Source organism: Brachyistius frenatus, unplaced genomic scaffold, assembly GCF_029030835.1.
Source record: "Brachyistius frenatus isolate BFR_SWC_R1_liver_20210118 unplaced genomic scaffold, ASM2903083v1 Contig_43, whole genome shotgun sequence".
Classification (NCBI taxonomy): domain Eukaryota; kingdom Metazoa; phylum Chordata; class Actinopteri; family Embiotocidae; genus Brachyistius; species Brachyistius frenatus.
This window is the reverse complement of record NW_027210642.1, coordinates 806,902-825,494: the sequence shown is the minus strand read 5'-3', so window position 1 is coordinate 825,494 and position 18,593 is coordinate 806,902. Positions and strand designations below refer to the sequence as shown.

The 18,593-nt window shown below is 45.8% G+C and overlaps 2 protein-coding genes and 1 pseudogene across 2 annotated transcripts; 1 reads left to right on the top strand and 2 right to left on the bottom strand.

Annotated features, from left to right (window-relative positions):
• Window positions 1-82: 82 nt before the first annotated feature.
• Window positions 83-8,756, top strand: trap1 (TNF receptor-associated protein 1). Its single transcript, XM_069702810.1, has 18 exons — window positions 83-300; window positions 1,648-1,818; window positions 1,910-1,992; window positions 2,104-2,244; window positions 2,968-3,039; window positions 3,221-3,381; window positions 3,567-3,676; window positions 3,809-3,882; window positions 4,589-4,744; window positions 4,934-5,054; window positions 5,216-5,285; window positions 5,989-6,136; window positions 6,273-6,458; window positions 6,607-6,745; window positions 6,839-6,924; window positions 7,198-7,343; window positions 7,802-7,874; window positions 8,459-8,756. Exons 1-18 carry the CDS (start codon window positions 177-179, stop codon window positions 8,558-8,560), a joined length of 2,163 nt encoding a protein of 720 aa, XP_069558911.1. The 5' UTR covers window positions 83-176; the 3' UTR covers window positions 8,561-8,756.
• Window positions 8,757-9,584: 828 nt separating this feature from the next.
• Window positions 9,585-12,699, bottom strand: LOC138623473 (MAPK regulated corepressor interacting protein 2-like; annotated as a pseudogene).
• A 2,080-nt stretch (window positions 12,700-14,779) lies between these two features.
• On the bottom strand, window positions 14,780-18,475 carry LOC138623343 (glycerophosphodiester phosphodiesterase 1-like). The gene is made up of 6 exons (XM_069702817.1): window positions 17,994-18,475; window positions 17,148-17,323; window positions 16,638-16,743; window positions 16,197-16,289; window positions 15,584-15,795; window positions 14,780-14,957 (listed from the first exon to the last, which is right to left on the bottom strand). Exons 1-6 carry the CDS (start codon window positions 18,252-18,254, stop codon window positions 14,810-14,812), a joined length of 996 nt encoding a protein of 331 aa, XP_069558918.1. The 5' UTR covers window positions 18,255-18,475; the 3' UTR covers window positions 14,780-14,809.
• Window positions 18,476-18,593: the final 118 nt, after the last annotated feature.

The following is an 18,593-nucleotide window of genomic DNA, read 5'->3' as shown; positions in this document are numbered from 1 at the left end:
TCCCGCTTTTCATCAGGCAAGACGGCGGACGCCCATTTTGGACGTCATTATCACGCGCGCAGTCCCCCAAGGTCCCGTCTGCGTCGTTTGTTCAGCGTGTGTGTGTGTGTGTGTGTGTGTCCCTCTCGGTCGGGTTGACCTGTCGCTTGTCTTCTGGTCCCAACTTGCGTGTCATCATGTCCCGCTATCTCGCTCTGGCTCGGTTCGCCCTCGGCTCCTCTCAGAGGGCCAATTCACGACTTGTGTCATCGCGTGCACGAGGGCTGAGCAGCCGAGCGGCGTCGCGCGCCTTGACCGGAGGTAAGCGGAGTTAGCATCGCCGGCTAGTTTAACGACCACAAGATCACAAAAATGCTCCATTTACGAAACCTGCGGGTTAATAACAGCGAGCCAGTTTGTTACTGCGGCCCACTTAAAAAAAAAACAACCACAACACATGACAGATGCAGATGAGTTTAAATCGATTAGTTGCTGACATAACTGTAGTTATCGTCATTACGTCAGACCGTGTTATTGCCTCATATTATATGTTGTGAGACTAAATATCGTGATATGACATCGCGCTTTCTTTTTCCTGTTTTATTATTTGTGTTTACTCGTGTAGTTATTGTATCCACGTTTCACATTCACGTTTAAAAAAAAGAAAAGAAAAAAATTCGTTTTGTGTAAATATTTTGTGAAGGCACTTAAAAGTCATCCTTGTAATGTCGTCGCAGTATCGATATCAAAGTATTGGGTCAAATATATCGTGATATATGATTTTTGTCCGTATCGCCCAACACAAACGCAACAGCTCGGAGGAGATGCGCGCCAGACGTTCCTCAACAATCGTTCCCAAAGTCACTTTTGCAGGCCGTTCCCAAAGTCACTTTTGCAGAACGTTCCCAAAGTCACTTTTGCAGACCGTTCCCAAAGTCACTTTTGCAGACCGTTCCCAAAGTCATTTTTGCAGAACGTTCCCAAAGTCACTTTTGCAGAACGTTCCCAAAGTCACTTTTGCAGAACGTTCCCAAAGTCACTTTTGAAGAATGTTCCCAAAGTCACTTTTGCAGACCGTTCCCAAAGTCACTTTCACTTATTGTTCCCCTTCACATGTATCCCCGGAGGATTACTGGTGCCGGTCAACGAGGACTGCGCTTTTCATTCATCTTATTTCTACAGAACTTTACTACCAACTACTGGATTTTTTTTTTTTTTTAACACGTGTAGCATTTTGTTCGGCATCATGTCCCAATATCTCCCAGTGTTAATCAAAGTGAAAGATGGGTAACGCATCCGTTTTGTGATTTAGATCAGCTCCAAAATGTAACGAGTTCTTCTTTGGTCTCTTACACGCTTCGACCCAAGTTTGGGAAAAAAACATTGGGCTGCTAGCTTTTTTTATTTTATTTTTTTATTTATTTATTTTTATGTAATCCTGCTGACGAGCGCACCTTACAAAAGCATTGTCTCCTTTAGCGGAGGGATCAAATCCACAGTTTGGGTATTTTAGGTATTTGGGTATTTCTCACTCGCGCATTAATAAGTATGTTAATCAGAACACCGATCGACGCGGGTCCTCTTAAAGCACGGAAAAGGACAAAAAAATACCAACGTCACAGCTTCCTCGTGAAGAAGACTCACCCTCTCGATCCTGCCGTACTTCAGACTTGCAGGTCGGACAGCAGCAGAGGTGGAGCAGTCGTCCGACGGCGCGGAGCGCGCAGTGGTCCCGCCTCGGCTTCAACCAGCAGTCGTGCTACAGCACCCAGGAGGCCGAGAAAGAGCCGGAGGAGGAGCCTCTGCACACCATCATCAGTGACACCGAGTCCGTCCAAGGTGCTCACCCAGCTGAAGACGCTCAGCCGCACACAGCCGACCATTCGAGTCGCGTTAATCTGACTGCCGCTCTTCCTCCCGATCTTTCCAGGTAGTTTCTCGAAACATGAATTTCAGGCCGAAACGAAGAAGCTGCTGGACATTGTTGCGAGGTCCCTGTACTCTGAGAAAGAGGTACGAGGCCGTGCAAAATAAGAGACGCGTACACTTTCAATCTGAACTGCTGTTCTGTAACGGACTCCCCTTTTCTTCTCCTTTTTTTTTTTCCCCCCTTCCTCCCGTTAGGTGTTCATCAGGGAGCTGATCTCCAACGGCAGCGACGCTCTGGAAAAACTGCGCCACCGTCTGATCACAGCAGGTGGTGAAACGGCTCCGATGGAGATCCACCTGCAGAGCGACGCCACGAAGGGAACGTTTACCATCCAGGTACGCCCGCTGTCAGTCTGTGGAAGATTTGCAACCTGCAGGAATTTAAGCTGATCAGTTTTATATTATTGTTGGTCCTCCAGTTGCACGTTTAGAACGGACCGTTTAACGTGATGGCTCAGACATGACCCGGTGCAACCTTTTGAAGGCAAACTTGAAAATGTGTCAAGCATCCTTTCTCCGCATCAAAAGAAAATTGGGGTGTAACCTCCAAAGGGAGGGGGGGGGAAGTGTTGGGGGATTTTTTATTTTTATTTTTAAGATTGAACAATATTGTAGAAAAAAACAAAAACAAATAATATGCTAGTAAATGAAGAGTGAAGTACTTTGATGCGATTATGTTGTTTTGAGCCGCTGGTCATCTTCTGCTGGCGACCACCTGGATTGTGTGTAAAGGGGATAGAAACCCATGTGACAATATGAGCGCTTTCTTTTACTTCACTAACCTACTCACGTTGCCTAAAAATGACATGGTAATATCACAAATTGTAGCCGGTTCCGCTCTTTACCTTTTTCATGAGGTAAATCCACAATATCTTGGTTTGTAGCAGAAATGCGATTAAGAGCCTGTTAAAGTCCCTGATTCCCCCATTATGGTTCCTGCAGCTGCGCTCTTGATTCTTGGGCTGTTTTTGACCCAGAGTGCCACACGGTGGACGAATGTGGTACAGCATGCTGGGATGACGTCTTTTTGAGTGACTGGGATTCTCCGTATTCCAACAGGACACAGGAGTCGGTATGAGCCAGGAGGAGCTGGTGGCCAACCTGGGGACTATCGCCCGCTCCGGTTCCAAGGTGAGCGCCGCTGTTCAATTTGTCAGGCGTGTGCCACCCTTGCGTCTTTTCCTTTCCTTGCTAAATGTCCGATTTCATAAATCTGTTCAGCGTATGGGTTTGCGTACCCTATCAGGTCAGCCACTCCACTGTATTCACGACGTGCTCTGCAGACCCCTCTTTTCTCACTCCGTCTCTGCAGGCGTTCTTGGATGAGCTGCAGAACCAGGCGGAGGCCAGCAGCACCATCATTGGGCAGTTTGGAGTTGGATTCTACTCGGCCTTCATGGTGGCCGACCGCGTGGACGTCTACTCCCGCTCCGCTGAACCCGGTGCGCCCGGATACAAGTGGTCCTCGGACGGGTAAGAGCGATGGAAGAAAGATTATTCTAAAGAGAAATATCCTCAACTTGATCCTGTTCTACAGCAGAACAAAGGATATATATATATATATATATATATATATATTATTTATTTTTTTTTTTCACCTGTGAAATGAATATAACCAGAAATGTGATCCTCAAACATTTCGATAACGTCTCCCTCAGCTCTGGAGCTTTTGAGATTGCTGAAGCCAGCGGCGTTCAGCAGGGAACAAAGATCGTTCTGCACCTCAAAGACGACTGCAAGGAGTTTTCTTCTGAGGACAGAGTTAAAGGTAGAACTGCTGCCACTTTTTATATATATATATATATATATATATATATACTGGGTAAACTGTGACTGCAGCGAGGAAACGCACTGCTGCATCTCCCCGCGCGATGACGACAAGCTGCCGTTTCTGTTTCAGAGGTCGTAACTAAGTACAGCAACTTCGTGAGCTTCCCCATCTTCCTGAATGGACGCCGGCTCAACACTCTGCAGGTAAGCGTCTGGTTCTGTTGTTCCCTCGGTCTGAGTGGAAAGGCAAACGCTTAACACGTGCTCTAGCTTTGATAGTTTACCGTTTTCTCCTGAGCAGTAAGTTCTGCGTAACACAAAACCGGTGAATTTCATTACTACATAGTAAATCCAAAACCATCGTCTCATCTAAAACAGCCGCAACGCAATGTAGAACTTTCTCCGGCCAAGATTCTCAACAAACATCGTGGGATAAATACTGTGTTGACACCGTATGTACAAATTATATTAATCATTTCAAAATAAATGGGAAAAAAAAGAAACTGTAGGCAGAAAACAATTAAGCATTTAAAAAAAATAAATGGATAGAACGATGCATGTTTTTTTGTTGTTGTTGTTTTTTTTACAGTGTTACACAGAAATATGAAGTACGAATGGAATAAGAAAAATATTAATCTGTGATTTTATTTTCGTAAAAATCTCTAACTATCAATTGGCATGTTTAAGATTTGACTCTCCTTCCTGGACACGTCGTCAGAAAGTAAATGAAAAAAAAAAGTAACATTTTTGAATAAAGTTTCCCGCGAGAGGCGAGTGGTTGAAAACGGATGTTCTTACCGCTTCGATGCTCATATTGTTTGTGCCTCGATCGGGGCTCTTCGGGCCTTTTGACCACTCGTCACCTAGTCTGCTGTGAAAGTGACCGTTTGCGACCTCCGTGCTCCTCCAGGCCCTGTGGATGATGGAGCCGAAGGAAATCAGCGACTGGCAGCACGAGGAGTTCTACCGCTACGTCGCTCAGAGCTACGACAAACCCAGATACACTCTGCACTACCGCGCCGACGCCCCGCTCAACATCCGAAGCATCTTTTATGTTCCCGAAGCGGTGAGGAGCGCGTTTGTGCGCGAGTGACCCAAGTCCGACGATTCAAACTTGATTCAGCTCTCTCGGGGGGGAATGGGGTGTCTCTCGTCTCCGGGTCCAAATTGGATTCAGGGAACTCCTTTAAATAAATGATTCATTCTTCAGAGGTTTTTTTTTGTTTTTTTTTTTGTTTAATGTTTCCGTCAACAGAAGCCGAGCATGTTCGACGTGAGCAGGGAGATGGGCTCCAGCGTGGCTCTGTTCAGCAGGAAGGTCCTGATCCAGACCAAAGCCGACGACATCCTGCCCAAGTGGCTGCGCTTCCTGCGAGGTCTGCGTCCTCCCACGTGTTTCTGCATGACTGTTTTCTTCTTCTTTTCTTTTTTTTTTTTTTTTTTGGTGCATGCTGAACTGACACGTGTGTGTGTGTGTGTGTGTGTGTGTGTGTGTGTGTGTGTGTGTGTGTGTGTGTGTGTGTGCGCGCGCGTGCAGGTGTGGTGGACAGTGAAGACATCCCCCTGAATCTGAGCAGAGAGCTGCTGCAGGAGAGCGCCCTCATCAGGTACGACGACATCGGGGGGGGGGGGGGGTCAAACACGGTTGATTTTGAAGCTCACTGGATCTTTACTGAGAATGAAGTCCTTTCTTTTAAAAGAGAAATATTATGATCAGTTCCACGTCTTAATATTTTTTGTTTTGGGGCCTTTTAATAACATTTACAGTTTAAAAAAAAACAAAACCTCCCCGTTTATTTTAATGACTCTTTCTGCAGCCCCTCATTTCAGCCTGTCTGAAACAGGCCGTCCCTTTTAAGTTCCTCCTCCTCGTGAGCCCGTTCTGATTGGCCAGCTTCTAAATGCTGCGTCTCGCTGACTTCTCTGGCGCTAAGTGACACGAAAACCAAAAGTTGTAGCTTTATTCTTTCCTCAAAATATCAACTCCTTATATTCACACACACACATTTGATCCCGTCCCAAAGTTTGACTGTGGAACACGTCCAGGAACAACGAACAAAGCCTGTGGAGTGGACGGCTGTTTGTAGACTTCTGTAAATGACCGCCATTTCGATATATATTGACCTTAAATTTTGGAATCACGCTATTTAACATAAGACGTCTGACATCGTACCAAAAATATAATTGACAAGAAAAATCCCCGAAAGCATTCGATATCCTCTTTGACTCGTACAGTCACCGTTTCGTTTCAAGTTCTTCACTCGGGACTCTTCGATATCGTCGCGTTTGTTTTTAACGTCCTCTCTGCAGGAAGCTGCGAGACGTCCTGCAGCAGAGGATCATCCGCTTCCTGCTGGACCAGAGCAAGAAGGAGCCCGAGAAGTACAACAAGTTCTTCGAGGACTACAGCCTCTTCATGAGGGAAGGCATCGTCACCACCCAGGAGCAAGACGTCAAGGTGACCGCCTTCGGGGTTTTTTTTTTTTTAACACACACTTGTCACACGAGTCCATCGCCGGTAGTTTGCGTCAGAGGCCAAGAGTTAAATGCAGCCGAAACACGCTCTCTCTCTCTCTCTCTCTCTCTCCCCGCAGGAGGATATCGCGAAGCTGTTGCGGTTCGAGTCGTCGGCGCTGCCGGCCGGCCAGCAGACCAACCTGACGGAGTACGGCTCGCGCATGAAGCCCGGCACGCGCAACATCTACTACCTGTGCTCCCCCAACCGGCACCTGGCGGAGCACTCCCCCTACTACGAGGCCATGAAACAGAAGGACATGGAGGTGAGACTTGAGCAAATTATTTTATTTGATTTTGATTTTGAAGCGCACGGGTTGGTTTACTCTTTTATCGGTCCAAAAGGACTCCCGACTTGGCCGATTTGGGAAAATTCCGCAGCAACACCGTTTGTGCGTGCGTTTGTGCGTGCAGGTGCTGTTCTGCTACGAGCAGTTCGACGAGCTGACCCTGCTGCACCTCAGGGAGTTCGACAAGAAGAAGCTGATCTCGGTGGAGACCGACATCGTGGTGGACCACTACAAGGAGGAGAAGTTCGAGGACAGCAAACCGGGTCCCGCGCCGCTCTTCAGTTTTGATCGGGACTCCTCTTTCTGCCGTCACGACTTTTAATAATGACTCCCGGTTTATTTCCCCCCGTCCGCAGAATCGGAGCGTCTGACGCGGGAGCAGGCCGACGACCTCGTGGCCTGGATGAAGAACACTCTCGGTCCCAGAGTCGCCAACATCAAGGTAATAAAAAGAAGAAAAAAAAAAAGACTGCCGCGTATTTGAAGACACCGAAGTTTGATGGGACGTTTGTGTGGCCCCACGCGAGGGTCAAAAAGACCTGAAATATTTCACGTACCCAGAGCCTTGCCTCTTAATATTTAAGTCCGCCGGGCATCCCGACTCCGGAAATCGGCTCCGTAATGACGCCGAATCTTTAAAACGTTCCTCCGGTCGCGTTTCCTCGCTCTCGCCCGGCGCGACGAAGCATCTCCCAACATTGCGTTTCCTTCCCAGCTGACTCCTCGCCTGGACACCCACCCCGCCATGATCACGGTGCTGGAGATGGGGGCGGCGCGCCACTTCCTGCGCACCCAGCAGCTGGCCCGCACCGCCGAGGAGCGGGCGAAGATCCTGCAGCCCACGCTGGAGATCAACGCAGGGTGAGAGGGGAGTCGCATGGGGGCCGAGAACACCCGACGAAGTTGACCCGTCGCGGCGCCTTGTTAAACATCCCAACGCTCCAGTCTTTTTTTCCCAATTAGTTTTTGGCCGCAGCCGCACTGACGATTTTGGGATGCCTGCAAAGATGAAGGAGACTTTTCTTCTTTCTCTCCCCCCCCCCATATCTCCTTTCTGCTGACATTTTGAATGTGCTGTAATGTTAATGACCCAATAGGAGTGTAAAAGGAGCGCTTATTAAAGCCTACGAAGCCGAGTCGCTTATCTTCCACACACACTCCAGCTCCGGTCGCTGTCGCATGCTGCGGAGTTTAGACGCTTTACAAGTTAAATCTCCGGGAGCCAATTAACTCCTCCAATGTTTTTTTTTGTTTTTTTTTTATTTCCTTGTTTTTCATGGCCGCGTCTCACCGCGCTGCACTCTTCCGCCCGCTCGCAGACACGACCTGATCAAGAAGCTGCACGCACTGAAGGACGCGAACTCGGACCTGGCCGGACTGCTACTGGAACAGGTACCGTGGCTCAAGAGCAGGATTCGCTTTAACGTGAATTTTGTAATTCACGTAATTTTGAAACGCCGGCAGGAAGTGTACCGAATTCATGCCGCGTCGGGATTGGTCGCTTGTGCTTTTACAGTGGAACATCAGAACGCACGGTTTGTGTGCAGCGGGTATTTTAAAAAAAAACAACAACGACAACAACAAAACAACAACTTTGAGCAGCAGAGTCGTACTGATGGATTTACCGCTACGGAAATGCACATCACGCCGTTTTTAAACCACGTCAGCAATGAAGCTAGAGGCGACTCTGCTTCACTTCGGTGTTTTTATCGCAATCAGCCTTTATTTGTTGGTCCCAGTTATTATTTTACGACCAATTTATCTTTGAGGATTAACATAGAGTTACTTTTGTTATTTTCATAACTTAAAACATTCAAATAATCAGGATGATTTTATTCATAGATTTCTCATTTGTAATGGTAGTTAATCTTTCTGTCCATTTTTTTTTTTTTTTTTTTTAACTAGCCGGCTTTAATCCCATCGCTCCGGTTTTCTCCATTTACTTCTCTCTTTTTTTTTTTATTTCCGTTTTTCAGATCTACGACAACGCCATGATCACAGCGGGTCTGAACGATGATCCCAGACCGATGATTTCCCGCCTCAATGACCTCCTGACCAAAGCTTTGGAGAAGCACTGAGGGCTACGTGCCGACCGACATGGTTCGGACGACGAGCGGCCCCGCACGCTGAATTATTTGCAGCGGCTGAAGGGGCCGACAAAAGCCAGAGAACAGAAGGACATTTGTTCATGTGAAGCCATGGAAGAAGAAGAAGAAGAAAAAAAAAATCACATCTTTCCCCTCCGGAGCGCTTCATTCAGGACGGAGCGCGTGTAAAGACGTCAAAAGGCAGAAATGGAATGAAAACGGACTGCTGGGAGGTTCCTCCTTCAGCGCCCCCTGCGCCTTTACGCTCTTTTGTTTGTCACCATTTATTTCATCGTTTTTTTTGTTGTTGTTTTTTTTAGTATCTGGCGATATCGTTTTAGAGAGATCCCACCACAAAACGGGCCGGTCGCTGAAGACTTCCACGTTCCGATCACGCCCGGACGTTTAAAAAAAAAAAAAAAAAAAAAACGACTTCGCGTTGCCAAATTGTTTTCAAACCCGGGTGCTACGAAGATCAAATCGGCGCGCTTAAAATGCCATCCGCTTCCTGAAAACTCTTCAACGACGGGGAGAGCGAGGAAAAAAAAAAAAAAGAAAAAGAAAAGTGAGTCGTTCGTCCAAAACATTTGATCCCCACGCATTCACGGTCCCGGTGAAATATAACGGACGGCGCGTCGGGTTCGTAGGACGTGTTGAAGTTCAAGACGTCCAGACTGCTAAATAGAGCTGTTGTTCTTTTCTTTTTTTTTTTTTTCTTCCTATAAATCCATTATTTAATATTTTACGTTGACTTCTGTGGTTTATCTGGAGCCGAAAACCTGAAATGTGGCCGCGCGCCCCGTGATGAAACGGTCACGCTCGGCTCCACTTCCTACTGTAAAATGGATTCCAAATACCGTCTTAAATATTTATGTGGTTGTCGGCGGCGCCCTGTTTGCATTCATATTAATATTAAACTGAACTAACTAAACTTGTGTCGGTTTTTAAAAAAAAAAAAAAAAGACAGAAAAAGAGGAAAATCCAGAACTTCTTCAAAATACAATTTTACTGCATTTCAAAGTAACATCACCGCTGTGACGAGCCCCGGCTGGGAGACGTCCTCCGGCTGGGAGACGTCCTCCGGCTGGGAGATGTCCTCCGGCTGAGAGACGTCCTCCGGCTGGGAGACGTCCTCCGGCTGGGAGACGTCCTCCTGCGTGCAGTCCGAGACGGACTGAATGTTTTAAGAGGCGGATGGACGGCAGTTGGAAGGCGAGAGTTCAAGTGAGGCGATTTGTCAGTAGTTTGTTTTCAGCGTCCCAGCGCCGTCGGTCCATTCGTGGTTCGTCGTTACGCCCTTAAAAAACAACAACAACAACAACAACAACAACAAAAACAGTGGAAAGGCTCAAATACGAGGTACTCCACGACCGACGTCACTGTGGGACACGATAAATTTAAAGATCAATCGCCAACGGACCATTTCTACAATCATTAGATTGCCCGAGCAACGAATGTGTTACCATATATAGTATGACGGGTTTTTTTCTGCCAAATTTTTTTTTTAAATACTTAAGACTACAGTGTGTCGTCTAAAATATGAAGAGAAAGTCATACCATAGTATGTCGTCCAAAACGTCACGCTATAGTATGACATTTTTTTTCATCCAAAAAAAATAAATAAATCAAAAAAGCCACACTATAGTATGACTTTTCGATCACATTTCGGACGACACGCTACAGTGCGACTTTTGATCATATTTGCGAGGCGCCAGCTTTCATGAGATTTTGAAGATGTTGAAGCCGCCCAAATTCAGGTCTTCAAAATAATATTAAAACAAATTGTGAGCTTTTCAAAGCAATCATTAAAACGAAATAGTACAAAATGAAAGTATGCAACGTCATTCAAATACGTTTTTAATGCAGTTATTCGAGTCGGGCGATCCAAGTCCTGATCCGAACGGTTTAAATTCAGTTTCTGGAGACGCGCATTTCTTCCCATAAGAGAGGTATTTGATGTCTGCTCGCTTTTCCGTCCGGCTGGGAGGATCAGAAGCATTTTCCACTAATCCTCGGTTGGCAGGCCGTCGCAAACGAACACAACCTGCTGTCCAGGGTACGGCGGTGCCTGTGGGCCGCAAGTAGGAGCGGCTCGCAGTAATTTCTGTATTCGCAAAGTAATCTCTGAGGATCAGCCGTTTCAAAGTGCACGAGACCCGAAACATTTGACGCTCGTGGGTACGGGTCTCAGCGGGGAGCGTCATCTTTTTGCCGTTGCCATATTTAATATTGTAAATGTAAATTTTACAGCCGAACAATCCTATTAAAGCCTAAAACAGTTGTTGTTGTTGTTGTTGTTTTTGGGCACAAACGCTCGCTTAAAAACGCTGACTCGTGGCCCGAGGACACGAGCGAGGGCGAGAAGAAAGCGGGCGAGCTGTACTCACCGTCCATGTGTGGGCTGGCAGTGGTCTCTTTGTAGTGGACAACCCTCCGGGTCACCTCCGGCCCCTGTTCTCGCTGTGACACCTCCCGCCAGGCTGGAAACACAACAACTGGCAGTCAAGTGGAGCCACCGTTGACACCGAAATGTCCTTATCGGTCCAACTTTCAAAAAAAAAAAAAAAGACAGTCCTTCACCACGGGGTCACACCCACAGTGTCAAACGAGTAAAGCCCACCTGCTTCACAGGGCGGCCACTCCTGACAAGACGTTTTTGTATTTCAAATAATGTTGTGTGCGCGTGAACTGGGGGGGCAGCATTGGAGCCGGCGACACCAGCGGACTTTAGCAAACCGGTTAAAGAAGGCCGGCTCCGTCATCGGCTGCAATCCGGACAGCCGCCTGGAAAAGGTGGGTGGAGAGGAGGACGCCGAGGGGAAACCGTTGTCCATATCGGATAATCCTGACCACCCTCTCCACCACCTGCTGCAGGGACAGCGGAGGACGTTCTCCAAAAGACTCCTCCAGCTCCGCCGTCACAAAGGACAGATACGGGAGATCATTCCTGCCCGCCGCAATAAGACTGTACAATAACTCGCCTCTGGCAAAATCCATCACACAACAATAACACTGTTGGTGTGTGTGTGTGTGTGTGTGTGTGTGTGTGTGATACAGTAAAGACAACGAAGAGGGTTGTTCAGCCTCGCCCACTCGTATTTCCGGTCAGACGATTCAATCACTTCCTTACCGTCGGAGGCAAACTCGACGTTTTCTTCGTGCGCCGGGGTGAAACGGTCCTCAGGCCGACTGCTCGCCGGGAGAGCCGAAGCGGGGTGGTGATGGTACTACTTCCCATTCGGACAGGTTGAAAACGATCTTGGGTGGAAAGAGAAAGAAAACGGTAATCTGATGACTTCAGCAAAAAAAAACAAAGAAAAAAAAAAGCAAATTTAATTCTCAGCTGGTAATTTTTTTTTTTTTTTTTTATTATCCTAAATTCAAGCAAGGCTGTTTGAGCCGGAGTCAGAGATTACAACAGCTTGAATGAAGGACCATGTTCCTTCCCCCAAGGTCACCCAAACACACAAATGGGGCCCGCCGGGGCTGGTTCAAAGTCACGAAAACAACCCAGCAGGCAAAACCGGGCCATGTGGTGAGCCCGAGTGTGAAGGTGTGTTTGGGATCACAGAGGCCTTTGCTGATGATGGTGATGATGGTGGTGGTGGTGATGATGACGGGAACTGCTGCCGGTCTCTGGCTGATGACGTCTAAGTGCTGCCACCAGACTTTTAACAAACACTTTAACCAACATGAAATATCCGGCAAACATCTGCTCTCAGTAAAAACTGCACAAAAAAAAAAACAACTTTTGAGACACTTGAATAAGCATCTTCATTACAGGTGTCTCTATTCAGAAGTTGCACACTTACTCGGGCATATTCCAGGACGTCTGTTTATGCTTGAAGTCATTTATTTTGTCAAGCTGTTGCGTAGGCCCTAGAAAACAAGATTAAGTTGGTTTAAAAAAAACAACAACAACAACAACAACAACAAGCGATCACCAGCCAGATGAAGGTCTGAAAGTGTGTTAAAGACGTGACCTGGCTTGGGAGTTGAAATGTTATCACAGACTCACCTGTCCGTCGCTGGGTGACCAGTTTGCTGGGACCTCTTGTAATCGTGTACATCATGCGCAGAGTGAACTCTTAAAAAGTTTGGCACTTTGAAAGTGGGCTCCCAGATGGAGCAGGCACTTTAAGTAAAAAAAACAACAACAAAAAAACAAACAAAAACCTTCCTCCAAGATCTGATGTTGTAGAGAACCTCTTTTTTTTTTTTAAATGTGAGAAGTCTTGGAACGAGGGGGGGGGGGGTCTCTCCATATCTGCCTCGTAATGTACAGTCTGATAAAAACCTATTAAGATATTTGGTGGAACATCCTCCTTCCACACCCGTGTTTAGTAAAAGTAACCCCCCCATCCCACTGAGACGAGTGAATTTCAAGAAAGCCCCCCCTTATCTGATGGTCTGATGTGTTTACAGCACACACGGGACAGCCCAGGTGCACAGAACAATCCTATTACGCACAACCAGATCTTTCCAACGCAACCGGGTCTTTAAAGTGATGCGCTAAAAGCGGGTCGTCCGAGACACCCAGCTGACCCTTAACAGGCATGAATACAAATGGGGAAATCGTGTACTTCTTAGCAAATTTATTCTTTTAGGAAACTTAACACAATATTTTTCAAAGATGATTTTACATTCCAAAGATTTGTTTCAGTCAAGAGGAAGGTTAAATGTTTTGATGCGTGACCCTAATTTCATTTTCCTCAGTGGATTCGAAGGCCGACATATTCTCGCAGAAATGGTCCAGCAAAAATATTGATTAAAAAGAAAAAAAAAAAAAAAGGAAGAATCTCATCTTTTATCAACGTGAACTCCTTAAATCTTTTTTTAATTTTTTTTTTTTAATAACAATGTCTTCCTGCAGTGGAATTGGAGATATTAACGACACAAATTTTTTGCTTTACAGTTACAGGCAAATTACACACGGTGACCTTTAAGGCTTTAAGGTCTTTTAAACAATTCAAAATGTAATGACGGAAGAAACTGATTTCTCCCTCCGAATTATATTATTGTTAACAATATTATAGCAGCATTTGGATCACGTTGAATAAGAAACATGTAAACAGATTATTTACACATAACTAAAACATTAGGCTAAATATAATAATAACTATGATGAAATATAATAATAAATGAAATATTTGTTTTACCATTTTTAAGCGTGTGTGTTTTCATTTTGCGGCACGGATTCATGATCTTAGTGTCTTTTGAAAAACCCTAGCTCTGGCCCCGATCGCAAAATCAATAAATCATTATGATTGTACTTAAATAAAAAAAAAAAAAGAAAAGAAAAGAAGAATATATTTTTCCATATTATGTGCACTCATCTCTGCCTCACACTGAACGCCCGGAGCAACATACGCCACCTGTGCGTCGCGGAGTTCAGACAGCGGCGCATTTTACTGTCGTGATTTACAATCAAATTATACGATAATTATCGTACGGTTTTAAGCATGAATGTGCTGCGGCAAAGCTGTTTGCCTCTTCTGCGGCACTTCATGGTTGAAGGCGAGTTTCAAGCACACGGTCAAGTTTCATCATGTCGAGTCATGGAATATTCACAAGAGAATATTCTGGAGGCTGTTATTAATCAAATATCGACGACAGCAGGCATTAAATAGGATGCCAAAATGTCACGTCATGACTATATACACTGGTGCCTCTTTAAAAGGTTCATCAAAGCCGACGAAAGAGTAGCACAGACGGAAGAAAAGATCTTGAGGGTAGTGTCGTCCTAATCCCTGGTTCAGGTGAGATGGAGGTATCGCTGTTGGTAGTAGGATAAGGATAAGGAGTATGCAGTCGAGCCTTCGTGGTTTACTGTAGAGTTTGAGGGGAAGTCGCCTGTATGCCAGCTACAGGGAACTAAATAGCCTTTCCTCAGTGAATCATCACATTACAGTGGAGCTCGCGTCGTCTGATTGGCACCACACGGGGCGGGTTGGCACCAAATTTGTGGTTTTATTCCCCCTTATAATGAACTTCGGCTGTGTATTTCAGTATTTTATGTTCTTTGAAAGGAGAAGAAACTGGGAAATGTAGTGATGATCTCTTTTGTCACACAAGTGACCTTTCGACTTCAAATGTATTCATTAAGAAGCTGTAAAAAAAATATGATTTTAAAAGTTGAAAACATTTAAGATTTGTAATCATCCCTGCATGTTTTAAACCACCGTCTGTGTGTGCGTGTGTGTGTGTGTGTGTGTGTGTGTGTGCGCGTGCGCGCGTCATTCAGAAATGAGGATCGCAGTCTTCCAGCAGACTGTCAGTGATGTAGCTGATCTTCAGCAGGTTTTGGTAGTAGTCCTTCTCCACCGCGGTGTTGACGGTCCACCCCACCACCTCCACTCCTCGCTCTGCCCAGTACTGAATGTAGTCCCTGATCGAAAAGGAGGAGGAGGAGGAGGGGGAAGAAAACGACATATAGTTCCGTAAATAGGGAACGAGACCCATTGCAAACAGTACACAATATGGAACAGCGAACCCCTTTTAAATGAAGCAGTGTCTATTTACGACTTACTTATCTAATTCATATCTAGGTTTTTACCACCGATTGTATATCAAAGTGGATGTAGCTTCTGGGTCTGGAAAAGGAGGCCGAAGCATCTGGCTCCGTGTACTCCAATTCAACTTCTGTCACGAAATACAAAGTCTGTACATTTTTTTTGTCCACAAGTTCTTTTGGCGTTTTTTTGTTTTTAGCTTAAAGTCGCTCGATCCTATCAGTTTCCTGGCGGTCCATCTGAAAAATAATCCCATCATTAATTAGCTGTAAGAAAGTCGAGGAAAACTTGACTCGCAGTTCACTTGAGAAACCACGACGTCCTATAACAAAGCGATACGCCTGGCAGGGAACGGATTCCTTTTCCAAGATTATTAGAGAATGCTGGGAACTCAAGAATATTGCTGTCCACTATTTGAGCAGCTACTCAACACTAGCCCCGCCCCCCCTGCAGGTCTCAGCAAAAAAACAAAAACAAAAAAAAAACATTTGATTTCACGCACCGTGAGATAAAGTCTTTCTGCACGAGGAGGGCAGAGATTCCACAAAGTTTCCACAGGATGTGATGGTGGGCCCAGTCCAACAGGACGTCCAGAGCGCCCGTCCACAGCTGACCCCACGTCGACACCGTACGAGGAGCGCCATCGCCAAAACGGCTCAGTCTCCAAGGCCGGTGGGCGAGAGCTGTGACCACGTGGGGGTCAGTCTGACGCATCTGTGGATCAGAAGAGGTCGGAGGTCAGTGAGACGTGGTCTTGAATTAGAAATTAGGAGGAGGACTGGAAATTTCAGTTGGAAGAAGCTCGTGGATCAATTTTTTAAGCAGAATCCATACCGAGCACGGGAGACATTTTCGTTTTAGGCATTAAACAGCTGAGGGCGAGACATAACTCCTTTTTTTTTTTTTTTTTTGGACAATAAATAGTTTAGTTAAAAACAAGATTTTTGAGTGAATGAAAAAAACATAAACAGAAGAAAAAGAAAACTCGATAAAAGACAAACAAATGTCATGAAACGATAATTGATAGAAGAGATTTTGATTGGTGAAGTCTGAATCGTACGTCACGCCTCCTCGACGTTAAAGTCTTTTTGCTGATCGGCTATATCTCTCAGTACCTTGTAGATGACTTTGGGTTCGAAGGAGGAAACGATGCTGGAATTGTAAAGGACCGGAAACTTCTTGTACATCTCATGAAGTGCTGTTGCAACCTGGAAATGATTTGAATGCTCGATTAGAAACAGGAGAAATACCAACACCGCGTAGCTGCGGGACATTAACCAGGTTACTGCAGTTCGACTGGTTGCGCGCACAACAGATAGGCAGCTGTAACTTAAGTCTTTGTGATCACTGCGTTGAGCGGTAGTTCTGCTGTAATACTCTTTATTAGCGTTATCCATGTGCACAAATAACACACAAGTAATCTAAATCATGAATAAATATAGGATCTCAGTTTTTACCTCCAGGAGAAGGAGAGAGCTCATCATTGTGCACTAACTTAGTTCAGCTACTGCATCCATCTTTTCTTGTCTGTTGCAGATTGACTGTGTATCTCGTACCTTATCAGGTTGACCTCTGACATCAAAAAAGATGGTCAGCTGGTGTTTGACGCATTCCTCCACAGCCTCCTGCAGAGTCGGAACCTTCTCGGCAGTAAATTTGTCCCTGGAGATGACGAGAGAGCGCGGACGTATCGCGAGGGAAAAACTGAGATGATATTCTAGGTGTATGAACTTCATACATTCCAGGTTATTTATTGTTTTCCTTTCTCATGAGTCAAAAATATTTCCTGAAACCACTTTGGAGTAAAACATTAGGTACGCACAAAATTAAGTGAGATTTTCCAAACAAAACAGGATAAAACATGATGTGGTTGAGAGCCAAATCTTAAAATGACAGCGTACTGGAAGAGGATGATGGATGCAAGAAAACAAACATCTGTACATCTCAAAGTTTTTAGTGAGGCAAACTTCCAAGATTTCCAATAATGTACCTCCCATTTCATCAAAACATTGTCTTGTTTGTTTGGTTTTTTAAAGCATGAAACAATCTCAGAATGTGCAGCATACCTCAGCCTGTGGCGAGCAGCGGCATCTAGTTTCCTAAGATGGACAAACTGAAGTTTGCCAATTGGTCCAGAACCGTTGGTGGTGCGGTCCAAAGTCTCATCGTGCATCAGTACCGGCACTCCGTCGGCTGTGAAACTCAGGTCCAGTTCCACTCCAGTTGCCCCGTTTCTGCTGGCCTGAGCAGACGTTAAGTGCACAGACAGTTTAATTCATTTCAGAGTCAGTGAACACTGAATGGTGATCCTTCCTAGAAAACTAAAATGTTCAGTTACAGGATGCTGAAGCGGGTCAGTAGCAGCCAAGTCGAGCCCTCAATGTCAGCACGATTAAGATGTCATTGTTGACCCTTTGAGGAGCTTTTTCAGTGTTGTGCTGTTGTTAAAAGCCAGAGAAGAATACACTTCGTATCTTACATTTTCAATGACATTCAATAAGCTGCATGTGAGTTGAGGCCAGGTGAGGAAGAAAAATGGTCCAATGCTATTTTTGTCCTATGAAGCTGAACAAACTTGTCAGAATAAAAGAAACCGTTTCGGACTTGAAGGAATAAAATGTACAATCTCAGAAGGATTTTAGTAAGTGCGGTGTACAGGATGATTACAGCGTGTGGGACAGTTATGAGACACTGCAAGCACAGCTGACTCAGCACCTTTAGCAGCCTATGTAAAAAAAAAAAAAAAAAAAAAAAATAGTCTGGGGTTACGCAATTACTTTATCATGATAGCATCAGTTCATATGCATCCCCCCCCCTCCCCTCAAATTTCTAAAGTACTTTTTCTCTACAGTAATCAGCCTCTCCTATGATCCATATTGTCACTAGAACAGATGTCTTTCTGCGAGTCTGACCTCTCTGATCGCTGCCAAGGTGTTCTCCGGAGCATCGTGGCTGCCTCCTCGGTGCGCCACCACCGAGACGCTGCCTGAAGGCACCCTGGGCCGCAGGACTCGACCAGCCTGGTCCGCAGGCACCGGAGGAAACCGGAACAGCACCATAAACACGTAGAGGAACGCGGTGAGGAGGGAGGCCACGGTGGCGCTCCTGGTCACCAGCATCACCAGCAGAAACACCACCGAGAAATACATCACCTCGTCTCCGATCTGCAGCATGGCGCAAGGTGGGCGATATGTTTAATGCACGAACGATCGGGAGGGTCGAGAGTCGTTGTTCAGAGCTTGTAGCATAGATGAAGCTTTGCCGTCAGCACTCCGGTGACTACATGTTGGTGGGCCACAGAACAGACCGCGCACAGATGATCCGGAATCAGCAGTTTCACTTCGGGATGGAGCAGCGGATGGATGGATGGATGGATGGACGGGAGGCAGGAGGGAGGAGGGGATGTGGGGGTGGAGAAGGAGCGTCGCTGCTGTCGTCAATGTAAAGCGAGAAAATACCAAAATACCTTTACAAATATCCGTTCAAAAATATGAAAAATAAAAGCATATTAT